The 17,051-nt window shown below is 44.9% G+C and overlaps 1 protein-coding gene across 2 annotated transcripts in view; it reads right to left on the reverse strand.

Moving 5' to 3' along the window:
- Positions 1-15,747, reverse strand: part of LOC129338416 (5'-3' exonuclease PLD3-like) — a 28,779-nt gene extending 13,032 nt beyond the window's left edge. The window contains exons 1-6 of one of the 2 annotated variants that reach the window (XM_054992636.1): positions 15,517-15,747; positions 7,345-7,554; positions 5,947-6,024; positions 2,194-2,481; positions 1,091-1,275; positions 391-574 (exon numbers count right to left, since the gene is read on the reverse strand). In XM_054992636.1, coding sequence (XP_054848611.1) covers positions 391-574; positions 1,091-1,275; positions 2,194-2,481; positions 5,947-6,024; positions 7,345-7,554; positions 15,517-15,597 — 1,026 coding nt within the window. In that variant the 5' untranslated portion in view covers positions 15,598-15,747. The remainder of the gene's footprint in view (positions 1-390; positions 575-1,090; positions 1,276-2,193; positions 2,482-5,946; positions 6,025-7,344; positions 7,555-15,516) is intronic. The other variant, XM_054992645.1, reaches the window with a different exon arrangement.
- Between the last annotated feature and the right edge of the window lie 1,304 nt (positions 15,748-17,051).

Raw genomic sequence — 17,051 nt, forward strand, 5'->3', positions numbered from 1 at the left:
GCAAGAAAAGGTGCTCCTGCCATGGCAGCAGCAGCAACAAGCAGCACAGGAATGGGCAGGAACAGTGTCCGCATACCCCTGTTCTTGTGCTGCTCCTTGCTGCTGCCACCCCCCACTCCTCCCTCTCCCCTCCATCACGCCTGTGCAAAATGCAGGCACGGTCACAATTACACCTCGGGCTCCTATGGACTAGGAGCTTAAAGGGGAAAACACCAAGATCACCACAAGTCAACCCCCTGTGGCCATTCCCCTTTGAATGTGGCTCCCGTATTCAGTAGCCGTGCATTATCAGTTGGGAAAGCTCTGCCACATTTCTACTCTTGTCCTACATGTGGCCCTTCTGTCCCCCCCACCCCCACTGCTGCGCCGCGCCCCAGAAGTACAACTGACCTGCTGGGAAGAAGGATGCTCCATCTTAATATCTGAGTCTCGGAGAGTGAAGTAAAAAGCAGCAATATCCACGCTACTGTTGGCTTCAGCCAGTAAGTCCATCCAGGCCTGGTAGATGCTGAGATGGCGAACATCCTCCGGTTGGTATACCAGGCTGTCTGGGATGCTCTCTACCAACACCAGGCTGGACCCAAAGAAGGGAGAGGGGAAAAATGGCAGGATTAGGTCCAGGATATTCATCTTGCAAAGCCAGAAGCCAACTCCATCCCAGAGTCTTTAGGTGAGTTTAACAGCTGAATGCTTGCAATCCTGGCGCTATGATTGTTAGATCGTTTTATTTGGTTCATGACTGTCCTTTTCATGATTTTTCTAGTCTGTGATAAGGGGGGTCTTTGATAGTTGCTATGGAACATGGTAAATAAACCAAAACCGGGATATAAATATTTGGTAAATAAATATTTTAACCAAAAGAAGTAAATACATTCGGAGGTTTTCTGACCTTGGATCCTTCTAAGGCCCCATATCACGTATTATGCAGAGGGTCGCTCTGCAGAGGCAGGCAATGGCAAAACACCTCTGTTTGTTTCTTGCATTGAAAATCCTACAGAGTTGCCATGTCAGCTGCGACTTGATGGTACTTTACACTCACATCCCACACAACACAGGTGGGCCAGTGTGCATGCACACACATACCCCTTACCTGCATTGAGTGCTGCATTCTTCTGTCCTGCTCCACAGCCTCGGAAAACTGCTCAGTGCCCACTGCCCGTATGTAGCCAGTCCCGAGAAGGAGACGGGGCTTCCGTGTTTCCATATGAACCAGCCAGTGAAGCCCAGGATGAGTAGGAAGAGAAGGAAGAAGAGAGTGGGCAGGGAAAAGAGTCGCTAAGAAGAGAGGGGAAAGCAGGACAGACGTTGGAATGAGGAAATTGCCATCCATGCCAACCACAGCCCCCCCCCCTTCCAAAGACTACGGGGTCTGCTGTAAACAGGAATTCTTGGACTCTGTCATGTTGCTAGGCTTGCCAACCTCCAGATCTCTCAGAAGTACAACTGAGCTCCAGACTACTGAGATCAGATCTCCTGGAGAAAAAAGCAGCTTTGGAGGGTGGACTCGATGGCATTATACCTTGCTGAGGTTCCTCCCCTCACCCAACCCTACCCTTTCCAGCCTGCACCCCCAAGTCGTCAGGAATGTCCTAAACCAGAGTTGGGAACCCTACACAGTGCCCATCCCATCAGGGAAACCACAATCAAAGCTTCCCTGTATGAGACTCTAAAGAGAGTCCTGCTGGATCAGAACCATGCTCTCGCTAAGCCCAGTGTTTTATTTCCAACAGTGGCTAGCCAAAGGTCTCTAGGGAGCCCACATGAAGGCAGCAGCCCTCCCCTGTTCTTTGTCCTAAACACTGGCTATTCAAAGGTAGACTGCCTCTGAACATGGAGGCTACAGTCACACAAAGGTTAGAAATGGAGCTCAAAATGTGCCGTGACTTCTTTTTAACATGTGTCTGTATACAGCCCTCAGAGGCCAAGAGGAAAAGGGCAGGAAGCACCTGTTTGCTCCTCTCTGCCTCTCTCTACCTCAAAGGTACAGAAACATTGGCTTGGTAGAGGCAGAAATTTTACCTGGTCCACGCAGAGCGTTGGCCCAAGTCTGTTTGGTACCACTGCTGGAGAAACCAAACATTGCCCACCTACCCACATATACGTAATGTTACATGGGGGCATATTCAACTTAATGGCATTTGCACAGAACTTCCTGCTGCTCAAGGAACAATGGAAATAGTAATCTGCTGATACCTTGGTCCACTTTTTGCCAGCTGCTTTGGATGGCAGAGCCGTACTCTGCAGCTTGCGAGGGTCGGCCTCCGTCCTGCCTCGGACTTTTGATGCCGGGTCCCATGACCGAGGGGTGATCCCGGCCCTGGCCTGCTGCCGCAAAGTCCTGTTTACCACCATGCCTTGTAGGCTGGGTGCCTCCTGTTCCACCATTGCCCTCAGCTCTGCACTCTGGGGTCTGGTCTCCAGGACCCTCAGCCGGGCTCGCTGGTCCTTCACCACTTCCCACTCGACATTTGGGTCCTGTGGCTGTGGGAAGAAGTGAACCAGAAGGCTGTTCTTTCTCGCTCTGAGCAGAGGCGTGACTCAAAGGACACCATCCTTCGAGAACAGACAAAAAGAGTTTGCAGAAGCCCCGAGCAGTACTGGGAGCACAGCTGAATGCCCACCTACCTTGCAAACTTCAGTAGCTGCCTCCCAGAATAGAAAGAGGAGGTACGACATGCACTCCAGCTTAGTTCTGTTTACAAAGGACGGTCCTGATGATCTGGCTCTTTTGCCTGGCAAATCACTGCCCTCATTTTGCTTTTATTTTTGCTTTGGGAAGAATGTCTTGTTAAAATGCTTTGTGAATTGTGGCAGCGAAAGTAGTATATGCAACAAAATGGAAGGCAGAATCTTGTCGAGCTGTGACTGAATGATGAATTAACTGTATGAATGGCTATGTTGCACCAATATAGATAAATGCACATGACAATAATCAATACTGAGCAATACTAGGCCAAGCACTTGTATTCTAGATGAACTTTCAACCGTCTGTGTGATTTTTTCTATGTGTTAGGTAATTCTAACAGGTGTGCTTTAATCTTTTGACAGTTAATTAAAATAGTGGGCTCTATTGAGATTAATGTTCCTCTATCAGAGATTCAACCAATAGTGATCTCTCAACTTTTTCTGACACTTCTCAGAGATTTATAGTTTGGTTTTGCAAGTTCGAGTATAACGTCATTTTTTACTAATTGGAAGGTTATACAATAGAAACTATGAATATTCAATGAAGCATCAGACCAATTATTGTTTGTTTGTGCTATCATGTGAAAAGCTCTTATATATTTGCATATGATGACTTATAAAATGCAAATTCAGATAGAATGTCAGAGCTCTGATGGAAGAAATCTCTTGAGAGAATTTAGGTGAGAATTTATCTTTACCTATGCATTTCATAGAAACTTTGATTATGTTAAACTTGGAATTTATTAGGAAATGTTAGCAAACTTATTTCTTATTGCCTTTCTGTGTTCTGCTTTATAGGATTTATATTAATAACCATTTATATTTTAATTACTTGCTTCATTAAAAAACTAGGGTGTATTTTCAATAAAGTGAAATAAACTCTAGACAGGCGTCTGTGTGTTTGATAAGGACCTGCAAAGCAATATTGAACCCTATATATAAATAAATGTACTGATAAACAGGTGGTTCAAAGAACTCAGCTGTTTGACAGGTCTGAGAACTAATTGCTGAAAGCTTTCGAAGAGAAAGATACATTTTTCTTTTGGCTAGTAGAAGCTTAGTTTCAGACACGGGCAAAAGCTCGTTACAGCTAATTTAACTTCCTGAATGCATAATAGACCAATCTTAGAATTTCAGGAAAAATGGAAAGACGTTTTTTGACTGTGTAGCTGGGAATTAAGAATAGTTATTATGGAAGTAGACTAATTAGAAAACTAGTATTTTAAAATGTTGAATATAAAATCTTGAGCATAAAGTCTTCAGTATAAATAAATAAGGAGATATAGAGGAGTAATAATTTGTAGCTTAAACGTGCTGTTATATATTCTGTTTATGTTTCTTTACATATTGTTTAGTGTCTTTTTCTTTTTAAATAAAAAAATGTTTCATGAATTGTGAGCATTCAAGGTTCAGCTCTCTCTGAATGGGGAATGGCATCTCACCTGTAGCACACATGCTTGTCAATGAACACACATGAGCGCTACATCACCAGGTAGCTACAGCCTGCCAGTTCACAACCTGCAGCATTTAAGGTATAGTTTGTATTGATGGTTACTTGAGAGTAAATTGATTGGGCATAAAGCAGGTGGAGTAAAGCTTTCACCACATTTCCACACAGGTGGAGTAGAGGCTTCACCCTCCACATGATGTTACGTGCGCTGAAATCAGTGTGTAAAAAGTAGACAAACAAGTGGGTTCCAGACCAAATCAAGCCTGAATTCTTCCTAGAAGCTAAAATGACAAAACTAAGACTGTCATACTTTGGTCATATCATGAGAAGACAACATTCTCTGGAAAAAGACAGTAATGCTAGGAAAAGTGGAAGAAGGTAGGAAAATAGGAATCAGAAAGAATCACAGGGTTGGAAGGGACCTCTAGGGTCAACTAGTCCAACCCCCTGCAAAATGCAAGAAATTCCCAAATACCTCCCCCACTGCTAAATGAGATGGCTTGACTCAAGAAAAGTAGCCACGGCCTCCAGTTTGCAGGATCTGAGCAAGGTTGTTAATGATAGAATGTTTCAGAGGTCTTTCATTCATAGGGTCGCCATAAGTCAGAAGGAACTTGATGGTACATAACACACAAAGGTAAGGTAGCTCCAGCCCCTGCATATACACAACAGCCAGCTTGTGAGCATAGAGAATATACATGTAGTGAACATTTCAAATAATGTCCTGCACATACAGACTATGGGGCATATCTGCATGCAAAGTTTGAGTGTTGGGGGAACGATAAGAGGACTTTGTTTCTGATTTGCTATGGGAGTTTTGGACCTCCCAGGTATACACCCAATCTTTTTTGCTCATGACCAGGGTGTGTGAGGGCAAAGCAGTTTCAGCCTCCCCTCCTGCACAATGTCTCATCCTCAAACTGCCCCATGGCTCTGTTGCAAAAATTACATGTAGCCATCTAAACAATGGAGCCAAAAGCGGCACATCAGATACAGTCTTCGTGTTGTTCCCCAACAAACACAAGGGGTTTGTAATGTGTAGAATGGCCCTCTGTGCTCATGAGCCAGTAATTGTACATAGATGGAGTAGGCGGGCTCAGTACATTTGTGCCTACCCTCCCATGCGTGCTTATTAAAACATGTGTAACATTGTGTGTAGAGGGCTTGTGTAATGGGGGAAAAGCTGCCCTAAAGCAGTGATCTTTGGCATGATAACAGGAGTGTTGCAAAAATCACCCTATTTTCAGCTATGAAATCTCAGAGAGCCTAGTATTAGAATTGCTACAGCTTTCCTCCAGCCATAGCTCCTGTGTCTTGAAAGTAGAAACTCACCAGGTTACTCTTTTCCCATTTTGCAGAAAAGCTCTGCCTGCTGAATTTCTGCCAAAATTCAATGAGCTCTGCCTGATCTACTAAGGCTGCTATTTTCCCACTGGGGTGCAGGATCTCCTGCCCCTAGCAAGTCCTTCGGCCACTGCTTAGCTGGGTGGCAAGAGAAAACTAAGGGTAAAATGGGGGAGGGGGTTTGCCAGCATCGCAACACACTGACCACTTCCAGTGCAACCAGAAGTTACATCTAGGCGATGCTCTAGCATTCAGTCAAAACTCTGTGGTTAAACTATGGAGTTTGGACTGAATGCTAGAGTGTTGCGGGCGACACTTCGTCAGTGTGTTGCTGGCAATGTAATGACATCACTGGCAAGGCACCCTCCTGCTGGCTGCCAACCTACTGCTGGCAACTCTTGAGTTCAGATAAATTATATTCCTGAAGGGCCCCTGATTTGCACACCATTTCATTCAGCCCTGGTTACCTCTTTGGGCCTGTTTTGGTATGGGGAAGAATCCTCTTCCTGTGGGATGTCCAGTCTCCTCAGCCTGACAAAAGGGGGCTGAAAAGGAAAACGTACGTATGTCTTCTTTTCCATTCATCTTTGTTTTCTGTGCCTGTAATGGCCGCCTGGCTCCACAAATTAAAGCAGCAGATACTTTTTTAAGTGCCTGGTTCACGTACTAAACTTGCGTGTGTCAAGCTGTTGTTAGAAGACTCAGAAGGCCATAAATCTACCTCCTGAATAGCTGCCAGCCAGAGGTGACCCTCTCATAAGTCAATCCTGTAAACTGTGCCCCATGTTAAAGCCAAATTAGATGCAAAGCAAAAGCATCACTCAAACTTTTTTAAAAATTCAAAGCAACTACAAGCAGGTTCTGAATTTGATCAAACCAGCTGTGGGACTCAGAGGGGGAGTTAAATGTTTTTTCCCAGTCAAAATCCCCTTTCCCTCTGCTTTGCAGCCTAAAAATGGAAAGACAGTGGCCTCATTTTTTTTTTCCTGTGGGGAGAAAAGTAGTCCGAGAAGAGCGATTGTTAGCAGAGAAAGGATTAAGTACTCTCACTGCCACCTCTGCTCCCATCAAATGAACACACAAACACATACCAGCTTTAAAAAGAAAAAGCCCCCTCACATGCTTCCTGCATCCTATCTAACTTAGAATCTGAAATTTTCCATTTCAAGCACCAAAATGTTTCAAGCCAGCTCTATTGCTTACTATAGCCACTTCTCTATGTTGCAGAATGCAGAAGCTATGGCAGTGGCAATAGGGCATCAACTCAGTAGTGTTTCCTAGATTTTCCTTGCCTCAGCGCCTCACTGCCACCATTTCCCCCCTTCACCTTTAACCGCCCCCTCCCCCAGAAATTTGTAGAGTACTATAATAGTGTCTTAATGACCTATTGCCAACAATGCAGTAGTTCCCAACTTTATTTTTTAAAGTAAGTCTCTAGCCCTTCTTGTTTCTAAGTTATAAGAGGAAATGTGCAGCTTGCATGTTTTCCCTTATATCCCCATAAGGAAAAGGACTAGACACAACACTATAGTAAAATGTCAATTAGATTTTTTAAAAGAGTCTTTAAAAAGCCTTTCGCTGATTGGAGGGAAATGGCAGTGGGAACCTGCAAAAATGTAGTTTCCCCATCCATATGGTAACCAATGATGCTTTGACTTAAATCTTCCCAAAAACATCGTATCAAGCTAGGCTTAGGAAAGACCGCATCAAAGCAGGGAAAAACACAAAAGCAAAACGCCATGTGAATGCTACCCAAAACAGCACTGCAGCACTCCACTTAGGTAGAGCAAAATACTCACATGGAAACAGCTCTCAACAACACCCAAAATCTATACCAGCCAAAATTAGGTCTCAGGAGGACTCACCACCAGATTGTCTCTTTCTGACACGGCTTGCCTGCTATCTTTTGGAGTTTCTGGTGCTGATACTGGCAGAGGATCACTGGGTGGAGGAGGAGGAGGTAATGATTCTTTAGTATGGACAACTTGTCTGTGAGCTCTGATGCTCTCCCGGGGCTGAAGAATGTCAGCAATGCTCCTTTCCTTTGAGCCTTGGGATTCCTTTAAAATCTGCAACTGAAAGCACATTAAAAGTGTCAAGGAAGGCCTGAAATCCTTTTCCCCCAAAGCTGGGTGTGGTGGGGGGAAAGGGATAGAAGGGAATCTATGACCAATCTGATTTGAATGGAAACGACTGGATTCTGAGACAAACTCAGTCCACAAAAGGCACCTTTGATATCCCCCATTGGAATCAATTATGGTTCATCCTGATTTTAAAGTGGCTAGATGAATCAGTACCTTGATCTGGATGCCAAGGCTAGCCAGCCTTTGTCAGATCTTGGAAGCTAAGACCAGGTTAGTATTTCGATGGGAGACCACCAACAAAGTCTACGGCTATGTGCAGAGGCAGGCAATGACAAACCACCTCCGAATGTCTCTTCCCTGGAAAACCCCACGAGGTTGCCATAAGTAGGCTGCGACTTGATGGCAAATAATAATCGGTAATTTTAGCATGTGGATAAAAGATGGCTCTCCTGGCTTTCTGCAATCTTTGCAAAACTGAATTATTCAGAAGAGCTTTTTACTCAGATTATAGGGCTGTTTCAGAAAGATGCATTATTAGGGACAGGGGCAGGTACTCTGTTGGGTACGGTTCTGCCGATACAGACATGTGCCTACTGGAGAGTTTTCCACATTGCCAAACATGCCATGTAAATTAGTTATGCTTTGTTTCAGAAAGATTTCATCTCTGAACTTGGCCTTTATGCTTGTTCCTCAAATTTTCTTCTACTGTGCCCTCTCTCTTTCCCTGAATGCCCTAACTGTTGTTCATTATTTTACTTGCTCAGTGAACGTCCTGGCTGTTGATTATATTGTATTTTCACTTGCAGTATGTATTCCACCTTGGATCTCAGTGAGGCAGAGCACAGATAGATGGATAGATCTTTTCTGTAGTTTGTAGTTTATAGACAGACAATACACAGACTTGGTCACAAAGACTTATTTCCCTCATTTGCCGCTTAGGCTGATTTTATCCACAAAGTCAAACATGTCCGGGGTTGAGCACCCCGAACTTGCCACAGCCCCCTTACCTGAAAGCCGATGGGATGCCAGCAGCAGGCACAGGAAGCCCCAGGGAGGGGGTGCAGCTCCAGACAACAGCAAGGGAAAGGAAAAGGGAGCCAGAAGGAAAGACCAGCCAGGGGCACGCTGCCCAACCCCACCCCAAAGGGCAAGAGGTACACACACCGGTCCAAGGTGCCAATGAGGGGGTAGAGGTACTGGAAGCCCCTGCCCAAGCCCTAGGAGAAACCAGTAACCCCAGCCACCAAAGAGGGTTGGCTGTACTCCAGGAGACCAGCCCAGCTCCTCATGAGCAAAGACAGAGGAGGCTGCGCCACATCGCCTGGAAGGGTCCTGCCAGCCCTGTCCTGCAGGAAAGACTCAGGGAGATGGGATGGAGGGAAAGGAGGCACACCTGAGGGAAGCCCCAGCTGGGATGCATTCAGCCCCACCCTGCAAGAGAGGCCAGGAGAAGCTAATGAGAGGGGAAGAATGCCTGAGGGCAGCATCAGGAGAGGGAAGGAGCCTGGAAGGAAGGGTGGGGGAAGTTGGAGAAAACCCTATAAAAGCTGGCTCAGGAGAGAGTTTGTGATGGGTTGTGTAGGAGTGATGGAGTGGTTGGAAGCGAGAGAATATGAGGATGCAAGGAGGAAGGTTGATGGAGGAGGAGGAGGAGGAGGAGGAAGGAAGGAAGGAAGGAAGGAAGGAAGGAAGGAAGGAAGGAAGGAAGGAAGGAAGAGCAAGGGCTGGATCAGGTTGAGCGGGCTGGCGAGTGGACTGAGAGGGAGTCAGGGTGAGGTATACTGCCCCTCCTTCCAGAGAGCAGGGTCCTGCAGTATCCCTGACACCCCCCTGGAAGCAGAGCCAGGCACTCCGGCACCCCACATAGTGGCGGCCGGGGCGAGCCCTGACAAAACACATAGGCTTCTTCTCTCAGTACATCACTAACATAATAACCCTCTCCTCTCACCCTCACAGACACAGACTTGCACAGAGACTGGCTGACTGAACTCTTTCCCTCAGTACTCTGACTAAACTGCAGTTCACGCCTCCTCTAGGACCTAGGGTACAGCTACCATACAGTCACAGCGCACTTCACTCACCTACCCACCCCTCCTCCATCTTTCATTAGCGGCCTGCATTTTAAACCATAGCAACATATATACAAAGCCTCACATTAATTAAAAAGGTAAAGGTGCAAGCACCGAGTCATTACTGACCTATGGGGGACGTCACATCGCGACTTTTCATGGCAGACCTTTTGTTACAGGGTGTGCTACTGCCTTCCCCAGTCATCTACACTTTACCGCCAGAAAACTGGGTACTCATTTTACTGACCTCGGAAGGATGGAAGGCTGAGTCAACCTTGAGCCGGCTATCTGAACCCGGCTTCCGCCAGGATCGAACTCAGGTCATGAGCAGAGCTTGGGATACAGTACTGCAGCTTACCACTCTGCGCCACGGGGTTCTCCCACATTAATTAGCAGAAATAAAATACACAAACTATTCACATTGCAAAACATTACAGGTCCCTGGCTGTTATATTGACAAGAATGTTGAACTCAGTTCCCAGTAAATGGTAGTGTAATAAGCTGACTGAAAGCTTCTTACTTATGTGGTAGAGTGCTCAGAAGTCCAAGTGTATTGGAATAGGATATTTGAGTGTACATAAAATTCTAGGTTAGCGGGACTGGCTCTTTTAGTTTTGTCTATAGTGGTTCCATGTAAATTTAGAACACTGATGCTAAATATGTTAACAGAGGCAAGAATCTTAATTGCTCAGTCTTGCAGAAAGAAAACTAGATATGCATGAATGATTTAGGAAAATATGGTGTATGATTTTACCGAATGAAATAACAGTTGTTAAGCATCGAAGGGAAAAGAAAAAGTATAGAAAAGAAATGTTTGTAGAACAATGGTATCCACTTATTGATTATTAGAATAAAACTTAGAGATCATATAATGTTCAGCCAGAGATTTTACTTTGTGCTTAATGTAGCTAGTAGACTTTATATCTGAGTTTTTTATTCCTTTTTTTGGAATATGATCAGTGTATATCATTTTTGAGTTTGTATACTTGCAATTCATGTTTTTAAAAGAAAGGTCTTGAAACCATTTTGCCCCCAGGAAAATGGGGGGCTTCCCATAGGCCAGAGTGTCGTACCTCATTCAGCCTGCAGGCACTTTTGGGAATTATGAGGGAAAGTAGCTGGCTCCACCAGGGCCGATTCCAGACGGCCCTCTGCCTCCCGAAACATTGCGCGTCGTCGCGCGGAAAACGCGAAATATCACGTTTTCTCGCGCGAGTTTTGCACGACCTCGCGCAAAACTCGCGCGAAAAAACGCGATATTTCACGTTTTCCGCGCAACGCGCAACGTTTCGGGAGGCAGAGGGCCGTCTGGAATCAGCCCAGGTGGCTGCAATAATGTGGAAGGGATGAAACCCTTACTGGCCCTGTATACACATGGGTGCATGCACACGTGCACACACGCATGCACAGTTTCAATTAAACAAAATGCTCTCAGAAGGGGAAGTGAGAGAACAAGAATTGCAGTTGTTGCAGGAAGTCAAGAAACGTTTGGTGTAATTATCCAAGTTTATCACACCCGACAATTTATCCAGTTGAAATAAATGATGGATAGACTTAGTTACTATGTTCAAGTCTCTTCAGCTTAGGGGACTCTGAGGGGTCTGAAAGTTTGTGAACATTGTGTGAGTGTTTGTATGCAAATGAGGATGTGGCAGGTGCTAGTAAGCAGGGGTCAGTTTCCCTGACTGGGAAATCCTACAGTCTCCTCCTCTTTTCTTCTGGCTCTTCTTGTATTTACTTTCATTTCTAGTAGTGACCTTGGGTCAGTCACAGCTCTCTGAGCTCTCTCAGCACTACCCACCTCACAGGGTGATTGTCGTGAGGATAATAACACACTTTGTAAACCACTCTGAGTGGGTATTAAGTTGTCCTGAAGAGTGGTATATAAATCAAATGTTGTTAGTATTAGTATTATCATCAGCACAACCCCTCCTTTCTCCCATTGCTTTTAGCACCAGGGCTATCAGTTTTTAAACGGGTCCCTTCAGCTGTCCCTTAAATATCAGTTTGAACTGTAGGCAGTTATTAGGTGAGGTAATTTACTGTCAAGCCATGAAAAGTTTCAATAATGACAACAACAACAACAGAGCGGTTTACAAAGTGTGTCATTTTTATCCTCACAACAATCACCCTGTGAGGTGGGTGGGGCTGAGAGAGCTCTGGAAGAGCTGTGACTGACCCAAGGTCACCCAGCTGACTTCAAGTGGAGGAGTGGGGAATCAAACCCGGTTCTCCAGATTAGAGTCCCACGCTCTTAACCACTACACCAAGCTGGCTCAACTGCCCACCTCTTACTCATCAAACCTCTATTAAGGGGACAGGACATTTTTTCCCCTGGCTAGTTGGCAACCTTATTTAGCATGCCTTTAAGGGTCAAAGTGGATGTGACGGCATCCTCATGGCCACCACAAGGATACTGCTGCCATTTTAAAGGCATTTAAAAATGATGCGAGGAGCAAGCCCACAGCATGGCAGGCTGAGGTGCTCCTGTGCCCAGCCGTATCAAGTGCCAGAAATGGCCACATCTTCCTGCCTTGTTTCGGCACTTGAAGGGGGAAGAGCGCCATACTGTGGGCCCAGTCAGGTTTGGGGCTTTGCTGCATTTTTAAGCTGCTCTAGAATGGTGATGGAGTTCTTGTAGTAGCCATGTCTAGTTTTGCCCTAAACAGGCTAGAGAAGAGGTGTGGGTTAGGAGTTAGGGTCAATGCTTTCTTTCCCAATGCAGAATGTGAATTGCACCCAATGGATATTTTTTATATCAGCAGCGACATGCAAAGCAACATAGCCGCACCCTTCTACACAAAAAAATAACACAGCTAAAAAAAAATTTTTAAGTTGCCATTATCTAAAATCTTCTCGATAAAACAACAGGACAGTGAACAATTTCAGCATTCTTTTTTATGGATTTGTACATTTTCTACATTATTGTCAATAGACATAAGAACACAGACCCAGCTGGTCTCAGGGTCCATCTAGGAGAACATTCTGTTTCCAAATGTCATCAAACAAAAATCTCTGGGAAGCGCACAAGTAGGGCAGAAAAGCAACAGCTCTACCCTGCTCTTCCATGTAGCTATCTTAGCTTTTAAATACTGTCTCCATCCATTTGTCTAACGTATTTTTAGAGTCACCTAAGCCAGTGGTCATCATTACGTTTTATTGCATCAAATTCCATATATTAATTATATGCTGTATAAAGAAATGCTTCAGACAATGCACTTAGGGAATCAGCGTAAATGGATCCCACCCCTATCCTCCTACTGCACTGAGCAATGTTTATTTACAGATTTATTAATTAAAATATTTATACCCCATCTTTCCTTTTGGTGCAGGTTGGAAGCCTTCCTCCAGTCTAAGGAGCCTTCCTGCAACATCTATTGGAGGAAAAGCAATTAAAATTGGAGGACCGCTCCTTAGGCTGGAGGAAGACTACATAGAGGATGGGTTGATCCATCCCAAAATCTGATCTACTACCCACTAATATACTGACCCATAAATGCATACACAGAAGTGGACTGAGTGCCTCCTTGCTATTCAGGTCTAATGCACGTATTTCCACCTAGCAACATTTAGTGTCTCCTCTGCATATTGTATGTGCTGGTAAGAAGGTTTCTTTTCACATTTATTAAGAGTTTAAAAAACCCCATCCACCTTGTGAGTGTCAAGGCTCTTTACAAATCATGCGCAAAACCATAAAAATCAGCATAAATATGTATCAATAAATAAAACCCAACTCAAAAGCCTGTGCAGAAAGATCACACTGGGTTAAAAAAACGTAAAGGCCTTTTGCAATTCTAAAAGTTTTAGCAAGCACACTAAAATATTATGCTGCTGTCACTGAAAAAGGACGTACAGGAATATCACGCAATATGTGATCCAGGATGCTTTGACTGATGGTATCAAAAAGCCCCTGCAGACGGTGTAAACAGAGGCTGCCTGCCTTTTGCAACTGTTAAAAAGTTGCAGTTAAGGCAGCTGGGCTCTCTTGGGAGTTTCCTGTTGCAGACATACTGCACAGATGTTTCTAGGGCAGCAAAGAGATATGAATTTCAAGAAGGTCTCTCCCCGCCTCCTCGGCCACTCACAGCAACTTCCTGCCCATGCAAAGAACATACGAAGCTGTTTTATAGTTCTATATCAAAGTCAGATGACAGGTTCTTCTGGTTTAGCATCATCTACTGTGAACGGCAGCAGTGTACCAAGATCTCGGGCAGAGAAAGCCCCTCCACCCCCCACGACTTGACTTCCTCAATTGGTGATGCCAGATTTCGATCCTGGAACCTTCTGTATGCCAAGCTGCATGCAAATGTAACAATTGAGTTATATTTTCTTCCAAAATGGCAGAATTCATATGAAGCCGCCTTATACCAAGTTTATCTAGCAGTGGCTTTCCAGTCCTCAGGCAGAGAAAGTTCACAGTGCCTGCTATCTACTTTTTCCCTGACTATGCATACATTTATTTATGTAAAAAACGTGTGTGTCGCCACTCCAGAGAACCTGCTTGAAGTGGCTTACAAAGTAAATACAAACATAAAAACACCATCAGGGTCATTCGCAAATAATAAAGTATTAAAAATACAGCATTAAAAATCTAGTCTGAGCACAAATGCAGAATAAAACATTGAGCAGTTTAAAACGAGTCTCATACAACAGGGTAGACATATACTACAAATGCAATATTTAAAGATCAACCCTTTAATTAAGATGCCTAAAAAGGAATGTTTTGGCCTGGTGCCTCAAAGAGAGTAAGGTAAGTGCTGAGTGAGTCTCAAGGGGGAAGATATTCCACAGGCAAAGGGCCACCTTCTACAAGCATGAGCTCTACCACTGAGTTACAACAACTTCCAAAAGAGTCTAATTTGGCGGCCAGGATTCAGCCTTACCTGAAATATTAAGATTTAAGGCACTGAACACATTGGCTTGTCAAAATATCCATTTTTTTCAAGGTTCTAAATACGGGATTCTATGGAAACCTGTCACTGAGAAAAAAAAATTAGGCTCCTTCTCTGAATTTACATTTTTAGAAGTCTCTGTCCCTCTTACTTTATATGAAATAAGATTTTTTAAAAAAATGTGGACAATTTTTGCTAGAATCTCTCAAGCCATTCCTGCCTTCCAGGTTTCCTGGCAAAGGGTGACTGACAAATTCTTAGGTACTTGCGTGACAGGTTTTTGTTTGTTTGTTTTTAATTAAAATTTAATTTTATCAAAATGAATTAAGACATGCAGTCAGTTCAAACACATTAAATGAATTCACATTCGTGTTTCCTGTTTCACATTAATTACCATGTGTGCTGGGTCCTCAGCCCAATAAATACGAACAAAATTCTGGCAAGGGGAATTGGACAACTCCTTGGTCCTACACGCATACCTCTTTTTAAAATATTGACCCCCCACACACACACACACCCAATCAGAATGTGTTTATTAAATTTGTGCACGCCTTTGGAGTCTTAATGTAGCAATTACAAAATGTGTAGTATTCTTTTTCCACCCATGCTTGCAGCTGGCAAGGGTGTTGTGGATGGATGGGGAGCTGTCCAGCTGTCCTAGGACGCTGCTTTACACCAACCCTGACCCTGGACCCATTTCACCCAGGGGGGTCTACTCTGACCCACAGCAGCTGTGTAAGGTTCTTCCCTGATGTTTTTTTTTTTTTACTGGGAGATGCTCAGGTCTGAAACTGGGACTTCAGTTTCTTTTTTAAAAAATATTTATTTGTGCAAGGTAAGAAAGCAAGTTAGCAAGAAAGCAAGAAAACAAGCAAGAAAGAAAGAAAGAAAAAGAAAGAAAAGCAAGAAAACCTGGGACTTTGTACAGCCACTCTTATGCCACTGAGCAATGCCCCTCCCTGGCAGAGTTGTTTCCCGCCAATAATGCTCACCTGCTCCCCAGTTCTCTCTTGCTGGAGGCGGGTAGATCTTCTCAGAGGGGTGTCCCCTCTCACCGGCTCTTTCTTCCTCATCTTGCGTCAGGAGGGGGGCCGGGGACCCGGAGATGCCCACCGGAGGCGCGCGCTCTCGCCTCCTCCTCGCACCAGAAAGGGCTGCTCAGCTCCAAAGTCCCACTGAACTTTCCGGCTCTGCTCCAGCCACGCAGAGAGACGTTAAAGAGTTCAAACCTGCTGGACGGGTTTGAAATGATAGCCAGCAATTGGCTGGCTGGCTGTTTACAGGCTTCCTCCGCCAGCTGACTCCTAGCGGTGGCCGTCGGAAGGAAGGAAAGAAGGCGGGCGAGAAAGCCAGTGTGTGAAATGCTACGCTCAGGGGCAGCCGCCGCCAAGCGCCCCCGTGCCACGCCAGGGTCCCGATGAGACCCGCCTCCCTGCAATTTCCCGCCGCCTTTGATGGGTGGGGGCGTCTTGGGCAGCGGCCAGGCAGCCCTCCGGATCTACCTCCACATGAGGCCGTCCGAGGGAGATCGGCAGGAAATTGCTTTGCCTTTTTCTTTGGCACGTAAATTGCCTTAAGGACGGTTGTGTAAAATCAAGGTGTAAAGACCGTCTCTCAACATGGACATGCACGATTTCGATTTTAGGGCATGGAAGTGGTAGGAAGGGCTTTAGAAAGCACTAAATTCTTTACCTTCAGGAGGACTGTATCCCCGGTAGGGACAGCAGTTGTTGCGCTGTGCTTGAGCTATTGATTCACTCCAGGCAAGTCTTTTTTTTAATGATTTTTTAATTTAAATTTTGCAATGAGAGTGTTTTAAAGAATGGGAGATTCCTTCTCCTTTTTTAAAAGGAGTGGTGCCTGGTACCCCTGAAGGTGATAGCCCTCCATCCATTTGCCCTGCCCAGTTTTTAAATTGTTGTTCACTGAGCTTATATATCCGCTCTTCTAGACAGATTAGCACCCCACCCAGAGCAGAGAACAAAATTAATATTATTATCCCCACAATACAGTTGGGGAGCTGAGGCTGAGAAGAGTTGCTTACCCATGGCCACCTAGTGAGCTCGTGGTGATAGTGGGATTCAAACCAGCAGAAATTTGATTTGCAGCCCAACCACTTCACCACTATGCTTGGAAGCTTATACTCTGAAGATCTTGTTGGTCTTTAAGGTGCCACTGGACTTGAATATTGCTGTGCTACTGCGGACCAACACAGCTACCCACCTGAAACCCTTTCTCGCCAGCAGTGTTGGAGTTGCCAACCTCCAGGTGTGAACTGGAGTTCTCCTATTACTATATAACTGATATCCAGACAGTTCCCCTGGACAAAAATGGCAGCTTCGGGGACAGACTGAATGGCTGACTTTACAACATCACATCCCTTTTAAACTCCCTCCCCTCCACAAACGATTCCAAGATTTTGCCCCTAAATCCCCAGAAATTTCCTAAGCAAAATGCCTGAAGGGATCAAGGAGTGGCTTATTTATTTAAGCAAGCAAGCCTTTATTGGCATATATAAAATATAAGA

The sequence above is a fragment of the Eublepharis macularius genome, chromosome 1 (genome assembly GCF_028583425.1).
Source record: "Eublepharis macularius isolate TG4126 chromosome 1, MPM_Emac_v1.0, whole genome shotgun sequence".
NCBI lineage: Eukaryota > Metazoa > Chordata > Lepidosauria > Squamata > Eublepharidae > Eublepharis > Eublepharis macularius.